The 22,867-nt window shown below is 38.8% G+C and overlaps 2 protein-coding genes across 2 annotated transcripts in view; one reads left to right on the top strand and one right to left on the bottom strand.

Annotated features, from left to right (window-relative positions):
• Positions 1–22,867, top strand: part of WDFY2 (WD repeat and FYVE domain containing 2) — a 270,430-nt gene that overhangs the window by 194,957 nt on the left and 52,606 nt on the right. The window lies entirely within an intron of this gene.
• NEK5 (NIMA related kinase 5) lies at positions 186–21,115 on the bottom strand. Its single transcript, XM_065730314.1, has 22 exons — positions 20,999–21,115; positions 19,128–19,224; positions 17,097–17,194; positions 15,517–15,600; positions 15,339–15,409; positions 13,065–13,151; positions 12,221–12,275; positions 11,591–11,791; positions 11,430–11,502; positions 10,787–10,914; positions 8,834–9,033; positions 7,998–8,064; positions 7,641–7,760; positions 7,429–7,512; positions 7,219–7,323; positions 5,660–5,740; positions 4,851–4,919; positions 4,608–4,731; positions 4,284–4,418; positions 3,693–3,827; positions 1,298–1,385; positions 186–899 (listed from the first exon to the last, which is right to left on the bottom strand). The coding sequence occupies exons 1-22, from the start codon at positions 21,113–21,115 to the stop codon at positions 641–643; spliced, it is 2,478 nt and encodes an 825-aa protein (XP_065586386.1). The 3' UTR covers positions 186–640.

The following is a 22,867-nucleotide window of genomic DNA, read 5'->3' as shown; positions in this document are numbered from 1 at the left end:
ACAAGCTACTGAAATGAGTCTTTAGAATGTGTTTTTTCTTCTGTTTAAACTTCACCTGTATTGATGAAATTTTGTATGTGAAAAAATATGTTTGGAAAAACTCATGTTCAACCACTGGAACCCTGCCCTGTGTTTCGTTAGGAACTGGGGAATGCACAGTTCTCACAGTATTTACTGCTGCCATATAAATCTGCTGAGTTGGAGGTATTACGTGCAGTCAGAGCTGTATAAATGAAATTGTATGAAATACAAAGGTGTACTGGTGGTACAGAGAGATTATAAAAAGCTGGAAAAGCTTCTTAAAATGGGACACTGATCTATCTATGAAAATAAAATATGCTGGCTGTCTGCAGAGTATGCAATCAGAAGGTTGCCCAAGCAAGCATCAGGGATGTCCCAGGTAGTTTAGATTAATCAAGAAAAGTGCTTTACATTCCAGATCAGGTTTTCCAACATGTAGGAATGTAAAAAGTAGCCAGTTGTTTTCTCCTTTAAAAAATGTCAGTAAGCATCTTAATTATTTAACGCTGTTACAAAGCACTTGATTTACCTGAAATATATTGTCATCTACCTGCTTTTTTATGGTTTTTTTTACTGATGTGGTTGACGTTTTCAGGAAAATTTTGTTCTGAAACAGTAATCATTCTTGTGCTCCAGGTAGCTGTTGCTTGCTTTTTTCATTATTTGTATCTAAACTAAGTGACCTGCAGTTACTTTCTAAATGATCGTTAGATTTGCCAGGAAGTTTGTTAGGTAAGCTTGTACTTTCTTCATGAGTTTGATCTTCCTTTATTGAAAGCACAGAAGACTCTATGTTTCTCTCTGCTGAAGATGTTACCACTTTTTCCAAAGCTGCTTCCAGCTCACGTCGCAGTTCATCTCCAGAGTCTTCAAAATTTCTGTAAATTAAGCAAGAAAACTGTATAAATTAAATGTATTTTTGGTACAAGTGTTTCTAGTTTCAATGCCATTGAGATTTTTTTAAACACTCTGTGAAGGATATACAACCTACATAAGAAACTAAACTTATGTTTTCTCAGCTCTTTTCATAAGACTTTTTGCTATCTAGATGGTAAAAGATAAAGCCATGTTAATACTTAGGCCTAACATTTTTAGCATCAGAGGTGGCATTTGAAAATAAATTACAAAGTTGAAAGTTAGATTAGCAGACACTAAAACAGGTTTTTTTCATTTGTGAATTTAAATGAAATGAGAAAAAGAGCTACACGCAATATATCCTGTTTTTTTAATGAAAATTTCACTTGTATGAATTTTTCCTGTGATGTGCTTGACTTACGTGTCTTCATCTTCTGATCTCGGCTCAAGTCTGCCTTCATCAACAGCAACACAGGAACATGTTTCAGAATCATCTTCCATGCTTTCTTCTGAAGGCAACAAGGTTAATTTCTTTATTTCTATATTGGCTAATTCTAAAATTGTATCTAAAATAATAGCAAATAAATAAATGCTTTATTTATTTGTTGAATAACAGCACTCTAAGTACTGTGCTTAGCTGACTTCAGTTATTTTTGATCACACCTTTTAGTCAGTGGTTTATAACTTTAGCTTGGTGGAATCTAGCATGTACGTAGACCAAAACCAAGGGACTATCGCAGGGTAAAGAAGAATGTAAATCTGATGTTAGTAGGTTAAGTACCAAATAGATTGGCATCCATTTTCAATGGAAAACTTAGGATAGTACTGTGTGGGAAAGACTGAAAATTACTGCTTGATTCTCTAAAATTGCTCACTTTAAAAGACTGAAAGATAGCTTCAACCTGGAAAGTGGGAGAACAATTATAAGAGTTGTTTCAGTACATAATGGATAAATTCTGTTTGTAGTGCAACTGAAATGCATTGGTTTGGGTGACACAGAATCAGAGTAGTAGGGATTGGAAGGGACCTCCAGAGATCATGGAGTCCAACCCCCTGCCAAAGCAGCTCCCTAGCCCAGGTTGCACAGGTAGGCGTCCAGGCGGGTCTGGAACGTCTCCAGAGAAGGAGACTCCACCACCTCTCTGTGCAGCTGTGCCACTGCTCCGTCACTGCACTGGGAAGAAGTTCCCACACACATTTGTGCACAACTTCCTATGCTTCAGTTTGTGGCCATTTCCCCTCGTCCTATCACCACACACTGCTGAGAAGAGTCCAGCCTCGTCCCTTTGCCTCCCGCTCCTTAGATATTTATAGATGTGGATCAGATCCCCTCTGAGTCTTCTTTTCTCAAGGCTGAACAGCCCCAGGTCTCTCAGCCTTTCCTCATAAGGGAGCTGTTCCACACCCTTTATCATCTTTGCAGCCCTCTGCTGGACTCTTTCCAGGAGATCCCTGTCTTTTTTGTACAGGGGAACCCAGAACTGTACACAATGCTCCATGTGAGGCCTCACCAGGGCAGAGTAGAGGGGGAGGTTCACCTCCCTCGACCTGCTGGCCACCCTCTTCTTAATGCACCCCAGGATCCCATTGGCCTTCTTGGGCACCAGGGCACACTGCTGGCTCATGGCCAGCCTGTCATCCACCAGGACACCCAGGTCCCCCTCCTCAGAGCTCCTCTCCAGCAGCTCATCCCCCAGCCTGTACCAGTGCATGCAGTCATTCCTCCCCAGGTGCAAGACTCTACACTTGCTCTTGTTAAACCTCATCTGGCTCCTTTCTACCCAACTCTCCTGCCTGTCCAGGTCTTGCTGAATGGCAGCACAGCCAACTGTGCAGTTCACAATGACAGCTTGTGTAGCAGGACAGAATTGGCTATTGAGCAAGTGCAGCATTTTAATAAATAATAACTGATTAAAGTAATAGCACTTAAGAATACCTGTATGACCTTATTCTTGCTTTAGTCCTATGGATTGCTTACATTAATGGAAAGTGATTTAAATTTCACTTTTTTCTTTTCTTTTTAAATGTGTAAGCTTTAAAGCCAGTTCCAGAAAGGGAATTTAGTCTCATTTAGCCTTTAGGATGGTGTAGTTTTAAGAAAAGCTTGTTATTCTACTGGAACATGTATGTGATGCATAATTAGCAAGACAGTGCTCTACTGCAATGTTGTGAATTAAAGATATCTCTCATGATCCATTAAAAATGTTGAAACTTGGCCCAATTTTTTTGGCTTCCTGTTACCCTGTAAAGCATTCAGTAGACTGGCAACTGTGTGTAAAGCTACACCATTTGGTTCCATTTACTGCATCTTTCTATAGAAAATTCTCTGCTTTTTAGCTACTTGCTGATGCAAAGTAAATGTCATTTTTAAAGCAGTCTGTTACTTTAGAAAAGTGTGCTGCAGTGTAACTAAAATGAAATCAGTTTCAGTGTCAGCAGTATCAGCACTGACCATGTTAAGACAGTCAGCAGACATCATGTACTACAATTTGCAGCTGTTCTACAGAAATACATGTATTTGCATATGTTTTTTTTACAGTTCTTCAGTCTCAACAGTTGCAGGGGGGTAAAGCCAGGTTTGTGATATCTCCTGTCTTGTCAGTAGTAACTTAACCACCTCTACCCAAGTAAATAAAGAATTATATATGAAGTGATAGCTGATAAGCAAGTTTTCCCTGCTACTGAAAACAACAACATCATGAAAGAAGACTTGCACTGCTACAGGACAGAGACGGTGTCCTTGTCACAGATCCTCTGCCAGTGATACAGTAACACCGAAGAAAACCTTGTATAATTTACAATAACAGACATCCTACCTGTTTTCTCTTCAAGCTGGATGAAGGAATCATTGGACAGCTCTGCTTTTGCCAAGATGTTCAGGAGTGTCCCTGGAGCTGTTTGTTTCCACTGCTTCCTGTTTTTTATGTCTTCAGGCAGAATAACATGGTCAGCTGAGGAACAGAAAGGTGCTCAGGTTGCTAAATCATGACTGTGCCTCATCACTGCCTTTTACCAGAATTAAACTAATTTTGACACTTATTTCTTACTTTTCCGTAACACTGAACTATTTGGACTGTTTGTCACTAAAAAATTCTTAACAGCAGTTTTTATGATGCTTGCATACCTGGTCTGGAATAGACAGGTAGAGCTTCACTGAGCAGTCTTTTGTTCTCAAACTTATTGGCTGGAGCTGAAAAAGCTACCAAGAAATTCCTGTTTCTCTTGCTCCCTGTGCTATGTATATACAATAACCTCAACTATTACAAAGTCCTTCCAATTAAAAGCCTGTTAGATCATACGAATTTTCTGATATGGAATAGTTGCAAAGGTATTTAAGTAAGTAGTGTGGCTGAATTTTAGTAGCTCCCTACTTTAACTCACTGGAAGACATCATTAAACTTTCTTACAGAGTTCATTCTCAGCCACAGTAGGACATACAGATGAAGTATCAGTGCTGGCCAAAAATTTCAGTAGTGTCTGCGCTGTCCCAGCAGCTTGCCAATGCTTCCCTTTTTCTTCAGCATCACCTGCATCACTGGATACTAGAGAGAAGAAAAAGAAGAAGTCAGTTACTTCATTTTTGGGGATTACAATGTAGATTATGGTATAAGATATTAAAGTAAGTGAGAAACATCAGATGAACTTGTTACAGCCTGCAGTTACTGAATTTACCTAGCTCTTAACTGATTTTTATGGATTTATGCTCGGTACTGAATTACCCTGTGAAATACCTGCTTGGTATCCAGACAGTTCTCCCAAAGCCCTGTCCATAGGACCTTCAGAAACTTTCAACAATTTGTCTTCAAGATTCTCACTGTCCACAAAAGTTAACATCTCATCGAGTTCAGCTTGAACCTGGAAAAAAACAGATGTAGAGAATGATGGTAATGAAAACCTATAACATTTAGATAATGGAGTTATTGTCACCACTTCAGATTGCTAATATAAGTGCTTTAAATATAACCAAACCCTACCTCTGCTTCTTGAATGCTGTCTTCCTCAGGAATGCACACATCTAAATTAATTTCAAATTTTACTCCTCCCTAAAGAAAATACACATATTTCATTACAATATATTATTAAAAATACATGTATAATTCAAGTAACACAATGAGAACCACAAACTTGAAATTCAGTTTTAATAGAACAATAACTTCTATTAGCAGCATTTTTCTTCTGTTTAACAAGATCAAATAAGACAAAAATAGATGGCTCTGAAGTAAAATTTATGGATATTTCCAAATAACTGCACTCAGTACAGAAGACTACAATATTGCTGATTTTAAGAAAAAAGTTTCTTTAATAATCATTTAATTCAAATACTTGTAATACACTGAGTTGGTTCTTATGGTTGGTTCTCAGCCATTATTAAAATCTGCTTCAGTGCAACACTTCAAAAAACGCCTTCAGTCCATTTCAGAATTATTTTACAGTCTTTCCCAATATTTAATGTGCATTCCCATTCATTTCCTATCCCTTTTTACAATTTAAAAATTACTACAGAGGATAATGTTCAATAAAAAATTGTTAAGCAGTTTGATATAAAGGTGAACAAATGGGACTGATTTCCATCTGATAAGATTTAAATGGGGTTTCCCTCAAAAGATATGAAAAGCTCTGTCATATTTTTCTTAGTTGTTCTGTCTGGTCACAGAAACTTGGCAAATTGTACTCTTAATTGACTCAGACATCTTGATTTCCAGAGATACTGCGGCATAACAAAATCATTTGAACTGTACAGATTTAAGAATAGAATGGCAAAACCAACAGTAAACACAGATACCTTTCTGCTGTATTTCTTCTCTAAATGTTTTTGGTCTTGCCTGTCTTGGAGTCTGATCTGTTTAAAGTTTTCTTCCACATCCTAGAAGGAGGGAAGAACAGCAAATATAACTATTTGGAAGCAGAATATGTATATACCTTATGTAAAAATACTTATTTTAGTAATAAACCTACTTATTGATTTCCTCATGTACGTAACTGTAAGAATATTCCATTTATTGCCTAATTGCATGCTGGCAGACTTTGGAAACAATGAAAATCAATATTATAATTGAGACCTGTACCTCTACAACGTCTAGACAGTTTTCATGTTATCTTATTTTCTGGTAATGCCTAATGCCATTTAATTATCCCCCTGCATATTCCCATATCCTGTGTTAGAATATGTCTCGTAAAAGCAAAGTAGATGATTGTATATGGGCCCATTTGCTATTAGGGTACATCCACACATCCTCAACATCAGGTGAAGCCACAGCAATTCACAGATGTTTTAGAAATATCTGTGGAGCTTCTCCAGTAGATGGGAGTGCCCATGAATTAAGGTGTCATCAAACAGGCATATAACCTACTTCTCTGTCCAGTTGTGGCTTGGGTTGCCTATAGCCTAGCTTATCCTGACGAGTGATTTTGTTTTAGTAAAAGTCAGATTCAGGATCCATTCATCACTGAAGAATATTTTACTTCTCTTGGCAGTTTTGGCCCAAGTTCCAGCTGCTGTAGGGTAGCAATGTCTGTCACATTTTGTGTGAAAATCTGCCCCTCACTGCTCAGCAGTGCAGGAAGTCCCGCACCACATAAAGCAAATTTTGGCTGAGGAATCCTAGCATCTATACCAGGACTGTTTTCCTTTCAAAATTAGCTGACAGTCTGTGCTCTGATATATAATTTGACAATTGAGGCTTTCATATGTTTCACTAGTGAAATTGCTACTGCAGAACTGAACTACATGTGATCTGGAAACTTCACGTGGTTTTCACCACACCAGTATTTCAAAGTAAAAGCAGAACTATTCCTAAACACCAGTCCAGTGACTGCTTTGGTAGTATTTGATGAGAAAGAAGTGATGAATTCCTTAGCTGGAAATCTTTGGCTCTGCTTCTTCCTTCCACTTCTCCCACATTTCTGTTCAGGTATGAAATCCACATAAAACTGGATTGTAACTTACTCCCCAAGCGAGGATCTTCCTTACAGGAGAAGTATTTGTGTTCTACTCTGAGCTCTTATTTAATACATCTTCTGCACAGAATTCTAATGAAGACTCACGCTAAGAGTGCCTTCCTCTTTCCTTCACTCAGAAAGGAAAAGAAACACATCACAAAAAGAAATGAGGTGAAAGTACCTCCCAGTAATTAAATGGGGGGAAAAAAAAGACCAAACCAAATTAGAAATCATCCAAATAGCCTTTTCAGGCTCTTCATGAAGGGAACCAAGGCATATTTTCATATGCAGTAAAAATAACACTTATGATTTAGGCTTTAGCATTTATCATAACTGTACCAGAGAGTGAATCAAAGATCATGAATAAAAAGTTCTGCATAGACTAAGGGAATGTACTCATACCTCAAGTGATTCTTCTCTTATTCCAGCTGTATCTTTGTTTTCAGACTGCTCTTCAGCTTTCCCTTGCCTCACCAGAAAGGTTTTATCTTGTACTTTCTGATTCTCCTAAGGAACATGTTTATAACATTTTCATTTGAATTACTGACTAAGTGTATTACCTCAAAAAAAGGAACAGGAAATATGACTGCATGTATATTTGAGCTTTGCTACCTGGAGTTCTCTTGCTCTTAATCTGAATTCTTTCATATTGCTGTGGTATTCTTCACGAATTTTCTGTAACTGTTTCAGGTACTCCTATTAAACAACAATAAGTTAGACTGTGTATTTATTAGGAAGGCACAGAGCAACAGAAATATAAAAAATACTGTTGTTGAGGAGTGTAAGAAAACAGCTTTAAAAACTAAGAAAAATATCTTCTTTACCTGTTCTTTCATTTCATTCTTTCTAGATGTGTCCTGTTGATGCATTTTAAGATGCTCCTCATTTATCTTTTGCATCTGCATTTGGTCATGATATGGGTCAGCAGAGGATGGCCGCAGTCCCTGTGGAAGCACAAATAAATCCCAGAGCAAATGAATTTTCACTCAGAATCCTTTCTTCAGTGCTCACTCAGTCCACACTCCCTCTTCCACTTGTATTTTTGGAAGTAAAATAGTCATAGTAGAATTTTACATTGTTACTGGTTTTTTTTTTGTCTCTTGGAAAGACATCAATATATTTTTGGGATTTTGACTCAGTTTCTTTTACAGATTTTATTCTGTGACTCGGTATTTACTCACCAGCTGTTTTTCCACTTTAATCTTGTACTGCTGCGCTTCAAAGCACCTTTGAAGGTATTCTGAAGGCCTGAGAGAAGAAAGGGACATTCATATACTGCATTTTATTTCACAGATTCTTTATTCTGCACAAGCAATACTCTACCAGCTCTGTTTGTACAACATGAATGTATATACATGGATACAATATGCATAAATACAGAACAACAGAATAAGAGAAAAAAACCCATATGCTCTTTGGGCAGTGCCTTTCTTATTATTTCAGTTATATTAACCTTCTGAAGAGCAAAGTTCCTCTCCACCTTTTACTGTGGTCAATCGTGGAATGGACAGGCACTCTCAAAAGAAACGGTTTCTACCTCTGCTTTATAAAAGAAAGGCTTTGAAATACACATACAGCTGAAGAACTGGTCTTTATATCTAAAACCATAACATAGGCTCTCCAGAAGAACATTTGCATGGCTTGCCTCCCACTCTACCCCCTCGAGTACAGAATGGCCTTTGCTCTTTAGATCTTTCTAAGACAGTGTTTATCCTTGGTATAGTCAGAAAATCTACAGAAAGGTTGTGTTTTCTCCTCACCCAATGAAATATGGAGATGTAGGAAACATTTTGATAATAAAATTTCAAACATCAGTATAATACATCTAAAAGAAACTTGTGGATTACAGGAGTTACAATGTCGTACAATAAACTTATGCAAAAACGATCAAAGACCAAGCAGAGAGAGAATGACATTACATAAGCCATAATTAAAGTGCTACCTAAAGAGGAAGGCTGATAACTCTAAACAATGAGTGACAGTTCACTACTACTACTGAATAGTGAGAAAGGTTTACCATTCAGGTGGGGGAGGTAGAGGTGCAATTTGTCCTTTTAGTTTATAGTATTCCTCTGCTCTTTGGCTGATGTGAGAAAGGTCATAACATGCATTAATTTTCCTTTGCAAATTGTCAAGTTTATCATAGTAATGACCGTAATGGCCATGCACTCTAATATTTTCTGGCCTTTCTGCCATCTTAAATCTGGAGCTCTGTGGCTGAAAATATAATAAAGGACATAAGTTTAATTGTTTTCAGTTGTATCAATACAAGTTTGAACTATTTCCTATCCTCCCCATTCTGAGTTGCATTGTAATATGGGCTGTCTATAGTACAATTACTGGAAGTCCTCAAAGTCATTTCACAAACCTCCTAACTTGTTTCATACAGGGTGTATGTAATCTGACTGTTGTCTTTCCCTTTCCCTGCTCCATCAGCTCCTGCAGTTAGGCAGCAGTCTGTGCTGTTGTGTGAGTCAGGGCTTTGTGTCTTGTAATTTAGTTACCCTTGAGCCACACCACTGTTCTGAAGGCCAGAGCACTAAGATAATTCCAGGAGAGTCTTATGTTGACATGTGACAGCAATGGAGCACAGTTTGGGGCAGTATACACACAGAGGAATGCTTTCTGGGAAGCACTGTGCTGCTCATCTCAACATCTCTTTGATTATGTGCCTGTGGGAGTTAGCATCTCATTTCTCAAAGTCCTTACTGTGATACCATATCTCTAATTTGCGACAAGACTGTCTTTTCCATCTCCTAAGAACAATGAAGAGAAAGGTCACATGCTGCTGCATGATATAAAAGAAGTGTAACAAGACATCAACTAACTTTTCCACAGTGGAAGATTAAAAACCATCATGTAGTGTATCAGAAAAATGCTGAAAATCAAAAAGCATCTTAGGATCCCTTGCTTAGCTAGTAAATACATTAACTATTCCTCCCTGTTTTGCTCACAGCATAGTGCAGATTAATGCACAATACAAATTCATATCTATATAAGAAGAAAAATGTTCCACTGCCAATAATATTCCCAAGAAAGAGGTGTCTGTAGAAAGTGTATATGTTATCCCTTGTTATATGAAATTTTAGAGTACGGATTCCAGATTTATGGCAAGTTAATGCAACAGGAAAACCAAATCAGAACATCTAAATAAGAAGACTGAGAGCTGTGAGCAGTGACACAGATGCCTGGTGACACAGGACACAGAAAAGACTGATGAAAATGGCATCTTTGTCTCAGTCTTTAATAGCAAGAGTGGCCTTAAGGAATCCTGGGGCCTTCTTACCATGGAGAGAGCTTGGAGCAAAGATGACACCCCTTTGGTGGAAGAGGACTGAAATAGAGAACGCATACACAAACTGAACATACACGAGATCATACATGAGAGGTGTCTGAGGCCTGAAGGAAAGCAGATGTCATTCCTATCTTGTAATAAAAGCAGGAAGAAAGGAAGTCAGGCCAGACGGCCCCACTTGGATGCCTGGCAAGGTGATGTATCAACTTATCCTGGAAATCATTTACAGACACACAAAAGACAAGAAGATGATCAGTAGTAGTCAGTATGAATTCACAAAAGGAAGGTTATGCTTGACTTGACTTCATAACCTTCAAGGAAATGACTGGCTTGGTAGACAAAAGGAGAGCAGTGGTTACTGCCTACCTTGACTTTAGAACAGTCTTTGTCCCCCAAAACATTTTCAAAGAGATGCTGATCAAGAATGGGCTGGAGGAGCAGTGAAGAACATTGAAAACTGGCTGAACTCAGAGCTGATCATGCTACAAAGCTGGATGCTGCTAGCTAGCAAGGTACCTCAGGGGTCAGTCCTGGGTCTGACAGAGCCTAACATCTTCTGGATAATGGATACAGGCATTTGGTTGAATTTAATACAAACTCTAAAGGACCTTTTCTGATATTAGGAGTTCATCTTCTAAGATAATTAAATGTTATGAGAATGTGGATGCACAGTACCTGAAGCTGTTGCCCTCTTGAAGGTTTCCATTCATTTCTTTGAAATAATTCCTGTGTTGTGATAGGTACCACCATTCCAGATTCTGGAAGAATTTGGTCCTGGACTCTCCTTCTTTGAAGTTTACAAGCTTTTCAAAAATAAAATATTAAAAATCTTTGTTCTGTACATAATGCAGTGGCAAACCATAGTAGGGTGTATGTACCTAACTCTGACAGGCTGAGTTAACAAACACCCCTTACATCCTTTCATCATATTTTACCATACCTCACAGTTCCCAAGCACTCTACCTTTCATTCTTAGATTGATGTTTTTGAAACGTTGTAATTTGTCACACTCATGTAAAGTGGATTTTACTAATCAGTTTTGCAAAGAAGTTCACTAAATAAAAGGAAGACCTCTATAAACCAGAACCATATGGCAGCTGAGTGCTGCAATGATCTGCTCTCTTTTCCTGAACAGGAATGACAGTGATGCACTGTCTAGGGTAAACTTTTCTGCTAATTCAATGCTCTTCTTGTTTTATTTTCAAACTGGGCTGAAACTTTTGTATCCAAGTATGCAGTAGAGACTGACAGTGAAAGTTATCATCATCAACTATATAATAACTGTAACTTAACCAGTGTTGAATAACATTATCATCACCTGACATCAGCTTGGCTCCAGGCAGTGATCCTGAAGGCTTCCTTCTGTGTATCACAGTGTGACTGAGTTCTTCCTGTGTTAACAACAAGCAACGTAAGTATCTGATAGGACTCCTTTGATACACATTTTCCTCTTGGGAAGCAGTAGTACAAGGTACTCACCTCAGGGGGCAAATGAATGAGAATAAGCTTCTGTAAGAAGGGCTTCCTTAAAATAGAATTGATAGATGGTCGATCTCTCGGAGATATTTTAAACAACTGGGAAATTAACATCCTCAGATCATGTGAATACTTGGGAGACACCGGGTGAAAATATCCTCTGCAGATCTTCAGCACCAGCTGGTGCAAACTATTGCCTTCAAACTTAATCAACAGAAAAAAATAAGGTGACAGTAAGTGCTGCTGTTTGGAAGCGATGGATTAGACATAGAATCATTGAATCATTATGTTGGAAAAGACCTCTAAGATCACCTAGCCCAACCATCCATCTACCACCAGTGTTGCACATTAAACCATGAGACCTGCATACATACTGCCTTCACAGCATTCGACTGCAAAACCTCAGTTCACACAACTTATCCTCTGTGTTCTGTGCTCTCAGGAACCAAGGTATAACCTGATTTTTCACCACTGATGCAAATCTGCTGTCTCAGTCATAATGTACAAAATTAAACACTGGCAGTCATGCTTTAATAAGAATTCTAATAATCTATTAATACCATTGTTACTACATGTTTTCCAGGCTGTCCACTTTTTAATAATATGATACTGATCTAATTACAAGGTACTTACAGGATGCTTTAGTGCACATAGCTCGTAGAGCACACAGCCAAGAGACCAAATATCTCTGTGAATAAAGGAATTAAAAGTTTCAGGAAAAGCCAATAAGATTTATTTACGTGTAATCAGTACTTATTTTCAGCCCTCAAATTTATAGAATGATAGAATGGCTTGGGTTGGAAGGGACCTCAAGGATTATCAAGTTCCAGCACCTTTGCTGCAGGCAGAGTTGCCAGCATAGGCATAGATCCAATCTCCTCCTTCTGCACTGATCCCAGTCTTCAACTGGGAGGACTGAGGAGAATACCACCTGCACTCCCAATCTTTTCATCATCTTCCCAAGGGATGTAAAGCATTGTTTCATATTTTTAAATTTCCTGTAACCCAGCTTGAAAGACTGGGGGAAGATAGCAGTCAGCTGGCTTTATCATACCTGGTATCTTCTTCTTGGTGTCCTGAATGCAGGCCCCCAGCAGGCAGTAAACCTCTCTAGAGAGGTTGTCTGGGCAGCAGATCTACCAGCATTATTCCATCAGACATTAGTATTGGTGCAACTTTTGTTTCTTCTTAAGATGTATTGAAAATATAAACCTGAAATTTGTTTTTTAATTGTAGCACCAATGTTGCTATGGTACCTAAGCAAGTATTATCCTTATCATTGAAAAAGGCAGATAATATAAATTATGTCTGTTTAATATTCCTAGCAAGACTGAAGAGCAAAGCTATCTCTGGATGATACATGTGAAATTGCTGGTGTCCCGCAGAAATGCTAACTTAAACCACAACAGTATGAAAATAAGTCCTTTTGTGACTCCACACTCTCATGCACAAGCATACGAAGAAAACAGAGACTTACGTTTTATTGTTATATGGTCGATTTTCACAGATCTCTGGTGACAGATAATAGGGGGTACCTACGCAGGTATAGGCAAACTCCATAGTGCTAATGAAACACAATAAATAAAAAGTCTTATGCCATGGAAAAAGTCTGCAAGACATTGATTTAGACACCGTGGAGCATATTACATCTGCTCTCAAAGTTGAATAATGGCTTAATGGAACACTTTAATGAAAACAGAAGTAATTCCCATTTCTCTGTAAAAATGACCCACTATTTTAATACAGTGTTTGCACTTTAACAGAAAGCACGAGAATTCTCTTTTCTCCACTTTTCACCAGTATTGTAATCAATATTTTCAAGGAATTATTACCATTAGCACCTAAATTTGAAAGCTGTCAACCACACACCAAAATATCAGAAGTCTCTGACATACTCATTCAAGTAAGAATATTGCAAGTGGAAGTCAGCCACACAAGATACAGCAGAAGGAGGAAGTGTTATCCAGAAACTAAAGCAGAAGTCTGTGAATTCTATTTCCACCTTTGCTGCTGACTTGTTATGTAGACATAGCCAAAATGACACCACTTGGATTCCTTTCACTTACTTTTAGACAGATACCTATTCTGTGGGTGGCATCAAGTGACTCTGGGAAGTCAGAAGGTACTCAGAGTTTGATTCCTCTTACTAGATGTCAATAAAAGTTAGAAATGATACTCTCTAGAGAGAAAAAGTCTGAGTGCCAGAGGTGGCAAGGACACTGAAACTGGAAGTAAAAGTATTGGACACTATCTATCGGTTGGAAGTGGGAAGGAAGATGAAAATGCCTTTGTATATCACAAATGAGAGGGGAGAAAAGAAACTGAGAAATTCAATTCACTTGCTGTATGAGAAGTTCTATAAGGCTCCAAATATTTCTGTCCCTGTAATCCCTGATTCAATACTCCAGTTCTAGAGTTTACTTCCTATCCACTGCGTAGGACCAATCCTTAAAGCAGGTATCCTCAGAGCACTTCTGAAGGTAGGCATGTTTTGCACTAGTATTTTACATGTGGAGGGCTGAGGCTCTGGCAGAGGGTATTTACTTCAAAAAGGGACATATCACAAATATACTAGTACTAGTAAAAACTGCAGCTAAAGTAATGGCACAGGATATCCCTGGAGATGAGGAGGCTTAGATGAAGATACTATCAAATTGAGTTCATCCAACACACTCCAACTCTCACAAGACTTCCCAGCTCTGACGTACCACAAACTTTCAAGGTGACATAGGTTCATAGGTTCATAAGGTTGGAAAGGACCTACAAGATCATCTAGTCCAACCATCCTCCTATCACTATCCCTACCCAACTACTAAATCAATAGGCTTCAGTCCAAAGCCAGTCTGATAGGGCCTTGATAGAAATCACATTACAACAAGTGCATTGCAGCAGGTGGAGTACAAAACAATTAAGGACGGATATCAGAAGGATAATCTACAAAATGATCAACAGAGGAAATTATCTTTCCATACAATACCTATTTAAATAGTGGAACTTCATTGGCAAAAGGTCCTGCCAAAGTGAGAGGTATCAAGAGGTTCAAAAAGAGACCAAATTCAACCAGTTTTTCTGTTAGCATCACCACTGGCATATTTTGGCCATGTCAAAAAGCCTTTTCCTAAATAATGTCTGGCCACTATGTAGGTTAAGCCAAGCTTGTCCCAAGTCAGTAAAGGTAAGACCACTCCCTCTGAGAGAACAGAGTTTAGCCTCATGGATGCAAGCCATGATATGAGATGTACTTCAATGGCCAAAGGAGGGGTTCTGGTCCTTTTTTCTTTCTTTTTTTTTTTAATTAATGTAATCATAGTTTTGGAGAACATACCAAGAAAAGATATAGCATGAACTGCACAAACTCCTTTCTTACACTCTTTCCTATGTTTTTTAGGAACTCTGTTCACTGCTTTCTCTTTTTCTGAAGCACTACATTTGATTATCAAAAGCTGCAAGAAGAGAAGCTGTGACTCTGAAATGTCTTTATGTCAGTTCCAGAAGGAACAGGGAAAGACTGAGCCTTCTGTGCTATATGTAGTATAGGGTGGGGAACAGCCTATAACAAGAGTTATAAGGATCTGTGGCATCAGGCAGCATGGCATATTTCAGGATAACAGGAAAAAATACAGTGATAAGACTTCTCATATTCTAGACCATGCGCGATTCACAGACAATTTGCATGTCCAGGTAGCATTGTAGACTTTCAAAAATAGTCATATTTGGTGTAGATCACATAGTAAGTATAGAAGGTACTCACTCATTCAACTGTCTTGCTATGCCGAAGTCTCCAAGCTTTGCTACCTTTCCATTACCACTAAGAAAAATGTTCTGAAAAAAAAGAAGAAACTGATATGCAAAAATGAAACGTAGCAGAGCTTCTTGAGCACATTTTTCACACAATAAAATCACCCCCTTTCCTGTCTCACTTCTACTACCTGTGATTTTATGTCTCTGTGTAAAATCTTCCTGTCATGTATATGCTTCAAGCCCAAGGAGATCTGTACAAACCAACTCAAAATCTGCAGTAAAAGATAAATTGACAGATACCTGTAAATTTGGGTGGCTAAAATATACACAACAAAGATAACAATAAGATCTAAAATATGGAGAGCACAGATGATGCAAAATAGTAAGAAATAATATTTTTAAATGACTAAAATTAATGCCACAGACTTTTCCTTTCTTCTTTCATGTTATCAAGAGATGGATATAAATACCTGCTTCTACTTTCTTTATCCCAGTCAAGTTTTCACTGACTGTGACAAGACCATTACTTGAGCACGGACTGAATAATCGCATCAAAGGAGAGAAAGAAGATTAGATCTTTATTTAGAAATGAGTTAAAAACAAGAACAACAAATAATGCCATGCCATGCCATTATAATATTTGTAATTGTACCAAATGTGGTCTGGAGAAAAAGAAACAGAGGAGGCAGGTCTGAAATGTGGTTAAAAAAAACAGAGCTATGAAGGGACTTGGTTATTAGGTAATGACACAGGTTTTTCCTTAACCCCAGATAGTTCTTAAGCATGTATTTAACTTCAGGTATACATGGGTTTTATTGAATAAGAGCCACTGGGTTTAATCCAGAAACAAAAATAAGACTTGCTTACACGTTTCTCTCTAGGAAAACTGAAGGTCATTCAGTTTATATAATCTTTTATCTAGTAATGCTTCCTGTTATGCAGATGATCCCCTGAGTAGAGCTGACACAATAAATACACAAACACTACACTAGGGAGCTCCTCTTTTCCAATTAAGGTAAGAAGTAATGCCATAATATCTAGAGTAAATTTATGCTACCAGGTTAGATATGTCTATCTAATACCTAGGCAAGTTTTCATTGTAACTGCAAAACTGGAAGGCAACGCACAATTAAACAGTATGTTCAAGATACAAAGTCCAATATATAAAAAGACTTCCTTCAGAATGCTTAAAGCTATTAAAAAGATCATAGAGTAAGTTAAGAAGTAGTGGGAACTTCTGTTTCTGTGAGCTGCAATACCTCTCAAAAGTATCTGTTTACAAATTAAAATGCTTGTGAACACACTCTAAAAACAATGAGAATTCTGGCCTTATTTCTCTGGCCTGGTTTAACAATTTAAACAACACCAGAAAACTACTGACCCAAATGACATGAAAGTGGGATTTAACACTGACTTCAGTAGACAGCAGGATACATCATGATGCAAGTCACATAAGAATGAAGAACTTATACATAATATATCCTCTTGTAATTCCAAAGCATCTTTTAAAATAACCTTGGCTGAGCAGGTATACTACTTGAATACAATGAGCAAAGGGAAGAAGAATAAAATTGGCATCAAAATGCTGTTGATAAATTCATATAAGACCTTAAAATAAAGTAAAAACAAACTCTAAACTCCCATTAAATTAGTTAAAGAAATGTTCCTTTTTTTTTTAACAGTTTAGAAAAGAAACAGTTTCTAAGGCTGGACAGTTCAAACAACATTTAACATAATACATTCTTTGCTCCAGGATAACTTCTTTCACCTGATCTTCATCAAACAGTACTCCATGCTGCATATTTATCCTCTTCATTAAATCTCCACCATCACAGTATTCCATTACAATGTACAGCTTGTTCTCTTCTGAAAGGAAAAGTATATTTTTTCTTCATTACTCATTAATACAGCTATAAATTATTTACATTTTATACAGTCTTCCTATTAAGAGGGTGTACTCAATCCTCTACCTATTCCTCCATTTCAAAGAGCAACTGATCAAACACTGATACTTCCAGTGCCATCTGATGCAAAAGTAAGAAAGAAATGAAAAATTATTTAAATGGAGATTTACCAATGTATTAAATACATGGGATAGACATCAAGAGACCACATCAGCAGAAAGAAGCCAGATGTTCTTACAGCTAATGTTAATTCCCCGATAATAATTAAGTATACAGTCAATGTTAGGGAAAAGGATAAAAGCAGCAGCCCAATAGCAGAAATAAACCAGGTGCTATTTACTATGGAAACTCACTCTGTTCTTACTTTTCTGGAGTTCAGAGGACTACCAGATTAGCATGTCCCCTGGAATATTTATAGTCCTGATTACACAAAACAATAGGGACAAAAGCAGTAACTACAGTATTCATTCCATAAGCCATTCCTCATGGCAGATGCCAGCAGGAAAAATAAATATATGGAATTAGCTTGAACGAAGAACAGCCTTCCTTCCATTTCTTTCAGACCTGTATCAACTCTGACTTTACAAAGCTTCCCTTCCCTCACAATACGAAAACATAACTGTATGGAGAAACTGCCTTAAAATTAGGGATGGACATATACAGTAATTATGAATAATTGTGAATTATGAGTAATCACGAACTTACTGTTAACATTGAAAATATTCCTGTCTTAGTCAGTACCCAACAGTAACATAATCCCACAGGTCCTGGACCTTTGGCAGGCCTTTACCCTTGTCTCAACTCAAAGCCTTGTCCTAGTCTTTGTTAGAAATAGATACTCATCTTCAAACAAAAATTCAAGAGAGGACACTCCTCTCATGGCTACCAGTTCTCTTCTTACAGTGAATTCAAAAATACTAGAATAATCTGAGCCAGGTAAGCTTCACTTCCCCCAGCCAAACCTCCAACTCCCTGTGGGCCTCTAGGAGTCACAGAATAACCTGGGACAAAAATCTTTGCATGGCCCAGTACTAACCTTATGTCAAAGCTGAGCTTTCATTAGTAATTGGAATCACTTTCAACTCAAAATTGAACAAGGAGATGCAAACCTTTGTTGATTATAGTCCCCACCTAAAAAGGAAGGGCCTAAAGGAAATCTGGGCCCTCATTTGTTTCCACTCCACTAACTGCCGTGTGCTCCTGAGATCTGGGAACATACTTAAACACAATCCCAAACCCCACCCTGTGTTAGCCCCTTACAGCTCCAGTTCTCTCCCCAGACCTGGGAGCTTGTGGGATTGTGGAGCGCAGCAAGCCCCAACCCCACTTTAGGTTCTCAGGTAGGGTGTGCAGTAAGTTCCACCTGAAACAAACATTAACTGCATGCTCCCTATGGACACCAGCCTTCATCTTCTCTTCATAGGCCCCCCAAAATCCAGCATCAACCTCTGTCCGAAAGCCACTCTACTCTCTCTTTCAGTCCCAAATTCCATGCCAAAACTTTTCTGCAAGATTAGTGATACCTCAGAATGTGGTTCAAGTCAAAGGCCCACAGGGGCCTATTTCTCACAATACTCAAAAGCTCTCTTCTTCTTCTGAAGCTCCTAGGAAAGCCTGACAAAACATCCGGACTGCTGCAGAAGGTGAACATTGAAGTTCAGCTGAAGCAACAGAGACCCCAGGATCTAGCATCCATTCCTTATGTCCCACCCACCCAGTCAAGAGAGAAAGTGGTGACTAAACCTGACACCTTGTGTTCATTTTTAGGAGCTGGGACCAGTCCCTATTAAGTAAGGTGATGGGGCCAGACTACATGTTGGTCAGTAAGAACAAGCCAGGCTTTGCTGCCTTTCACTCCTATAATCACAAATAAAACAAAAATATTAAAAGTAAACCTTGCAAAGAAGCATAGAAGGTTACTATGTTTGCATGCTTCATCTTGGCCAGAAGAATGACTTCCTTCTGAGAGGCTTCTTTTTCTTTCATGGGCATCTACAAAGAATTAAGAAACTACATGCTAACAGTGATACACTTAACTCTTAACAAAAATAGTTACATTGGTGTCAAAACATTACTACCAACCCAGAAAGACTGAGGCAAGGTGATGGAGAAGTATTATAAAACACAACGTACATATAACATGAAATACCCTTTGCAGTACATGTTTGGAAATATACCTGAATATTATCAAAGTGAAATGAAATTGTAACATTTTACAAACAGACAAATGTATAGCTTGGAACCTTTGACACAAATGCTATTACTAAGCTGATGAAAAAATTCAAAAATCAAACTTTTTTTATATTTATGAAGAATAAAGGTCTGTGTGTTTCTGTATTCTTAATACGGGTGGTTTCAAAGAATGAAGCAAAAAAAGAAGTCCTTCTGGTTTATAACTGTTAGGAGTTCTTGCAACACTTCAAGCAAAATCTTTATCCTGTAAGTAAAAGTCATATTTGGTTGCAATCACATTTTTATCAGTATAATTCCTTAAAAACTCATGCTTCAGAGTATACTGATTCTATTAAACTGCTCTAATTTATTTACAGAAACAAGCTTCCTACTCTCATTCTTAAGAAACAAATTAAAAACACAGTCCTTAAAGATTCTAAAGCCAGAAGGTGAAAAGACACTTAAAAGACATAGACACAGTTCATACCAGAAAGATGTAGACTCTACAACATAAGAAAAATTTTACAACTTCAGAGTCAGAATTTTCTGTAACCAGCTCTTTTTTAACAGCTACGATAAACCACAATAATTTATTCACTTATTTTTTTTCTATTTTGCACATACATTGCAATATAACATTAGAAACAACTAAATTATTGGTCACGAACACAGAGAAACTATTTTTTATTTATCTGTTACCATTAACAAATGAAACTTTTTCTGGGTTTGAATCTGGAGGTTATATAGCCCTCTCTAGGCCTCACATATAGAAGTTCTTTCTTCCTTCATGATTCTCTACTACATCATTAATCCACTGGTGTGGCCCAGAATACAAGACCTGTCACAAGCACATGACACTCAATGAAACTGACTACTGAAATTCCTGTATTGAACTTACAGGGAATTTCACTGCTTGTCTTTCTGGAACTAGATATAGGAGAGCATCACTCTGATACCTGAGCTAGCCACCCTAACTGCCTTTACAGCCCACATGCCATTTTTATGGCCCAATTCACCTCAGTCTTGAACATAATTCTCAAACACAACAAACAGCATCCTTGTTCTCCTAGAGCAGGCCTGAACCCAGCCATGTGGCTGAGACGACAGCTACAGAATGGACATTTTGAGTTAAGATTACCTGAATCAAACTGTCACACACAATGAATAATAACTGGAAGGATTCTGTTGTGAATTACTTGCGCCTGAAAACATGGATGTAGAAGAAAAAAGAGGAAATGGAAAGTTGATAGAAATGTATCACAAAAATGTGCCTTGTTAATTCATTAGCAATATTTCATTCCAGCTGAATTATCTGCTATAAAACTTAAATTGGGCACTGTAGTGCTTAGTAGGTAAAGCTTCGTAAAGAATAAAGCAGAGAAAAACAAAATGTTAATACCAAAATACATACTTTATCTTTGAAAAAAAACACTGAACTGGCAGTCAAAGAGTACAGACTGAAAAGTTTTAACTCTGCATATCAAGATACATCTATAAATGTGATAAGACTTCACCCAAGTACATATGCTACCAGAATGCATTCATCACAATTCGGCAAATAACTGTTGTTATCATCCAGGTTTTGTTGTTTTACCTTAGTTAAATCAATCTCTTTGATAACACACTGCTCATTATCCACTTTTTCTCTTGCCAAGAATATTCTGCCAAAAGATCCTTCTCCAAGTTTTTTAAGAATTTCATATTTATCCATGAAGTCTCTGTCTCAAAGCAGTAGCTTGAAAAATAAAAAATAAAAAACACCCACATTAGTATTGCATGTAGTCAGTGCTGCAACACCTGAGTTTGGACTGACAAAATAGAGACTGTCTTACAAGACTGGAACTTTTCTCACATTTCTATCATATTTTTATTACCGCTGCTGATGCTTCCTCAATCTGTTAGCTCCCGGAACACTGCAAATTATTGTCAATCTGTGCTTGCAGTATCAAATAAAAGAAAGCTTGAAACACAGAATCATAGAATCATTAAAAGACCACTAAGATCACCTAGTCCAACTGTCAGCTCATCCCAGTCATGCCCAACGACCATGTCCCTCAGTGCCATAACCACATGCTTCTAACCACATGCTTCAGGGATGGTGACTCCACCACCTCCCTGGGCAGCATGTTCCAACACATCACCACATTACCACTCTTCCTGAGAAGAAATTCTTCCTAATATCCAACCAGAACTTCCCCAGATGCTACTTAAGGCCTATCACTAGTAAGGCAAGCCCTTGCTACAGCCTCCTTTCAGGCACCTATGGTGTGCAATAAGGTTGCCCCAAGCCTCCTTTTCTCTACATTGAACAGTTCCAGTTCCCTCAGCTGTTTCTTGTAAGGCCTGTGCTCCAGACCTCTCAGCAGCTTTGTTGTCCTTGCCTGAACATGATCCAGGGTCTCTGTCTTTTCTGTGGTGAGGAGTCCAAAAGTGAACACAGTGGTTGAGGGGTGGCCTCATCAGTGCTGAGTGCAGAGGGATAATCACTTCTCTGTTTCTGCTGGCTGCACTATTTCTGATACAAGCCACGATGTCATTGGCCTTCTCTGCCACCTGGGCACACTGCTGGCTCACATTCAGCTGAGCATCAGCTAACACCTCCAGCTCCATTTCTTCAACACAGTCTTCCAGCCACTTTGCCCCAGGCCTGTAGCACTGCCTGGGGTTGCTGTGGCCAAAGTTCAGGACCCAGCACTTGGTCTTGTTGAACATCTGGGCCTCAGCCCAGCTATCCAGCTTGTCCAGATCCCTCTGTAGGGCCTTCCTACCCCCAGGCAGATCGATACCTAATGTCACCTGCAAACTTACTGAGGGTGCACTAAATCCTCCCACCCAGGTCATCAATAAAGGTATTAGACAGGGCTGGCAACATGGTCCTAATACAAACTAAAAATAAAACAACCAAATAAATAAAAAGAGGCAGCATGAAACGCGATGTAAGGCTGATGATTTGGGAGTTTGACGCTATTTACAGGTTACAAATACTGCACGCTTGTTCTTTAACGGGCAAAATAAACACAGAACTTAGCTTACACCCCTGGCAGTGATGCCAAAGGTATTTGCAACCCATGTGCAAGCAAACTTAGACGGCTAATAGACACAACACGCCTTGAAGCTGTATTTATTAGTTGGACTAAGAGTTACCAAGGGAGGTACTGCTCCTGCCAGCAAGGGCAGGCAGCTCCTTCGGCCTGTGGGGCCTCACACACACTCGCACTGCCTCCCACCCCAGCCCAGGGCCATCTGTCTGCGGGCCGAGGCCTCAGGCAGCACTGAGGGCAGCACCCTGCCGCGGCAGCAGCTCGGCGGGCACGGTTCCCCCGCCGCTCCCTCCCGCCCTTCCCGGCCGCTGTGGTGCCGTCGTCATGGAGACGGGGCGCGCCGTGCGGGCCCCACTGTCCGGGGCCTGGGCCCCGCTGCCCAGCTCGGCCCCAACGGGGACTGCGGTACCTACGTGTGCCCA

The sequence above is a fragment of the Cyrtonyx montezumae genome, unplaced genomic scaffold (genome assembly GCF_038088225.1).
Source record: "Cyrtonyx montezumae isolate F1298 unplaced genomic scaffold, pur_monq_1.0 scaffold_12, whole genome shotgun sequence".
NCBI lineage: Eukaryota > Metazoa > Chordata > Aves > Galliformes > Odontophoridae > Cyrtonyx > Cyrtonyx montezumae.
Note: the sequence above shows the minus strand (reverse complement) of the source record. Positions and strands in the feature narration are given on the sequence as shown.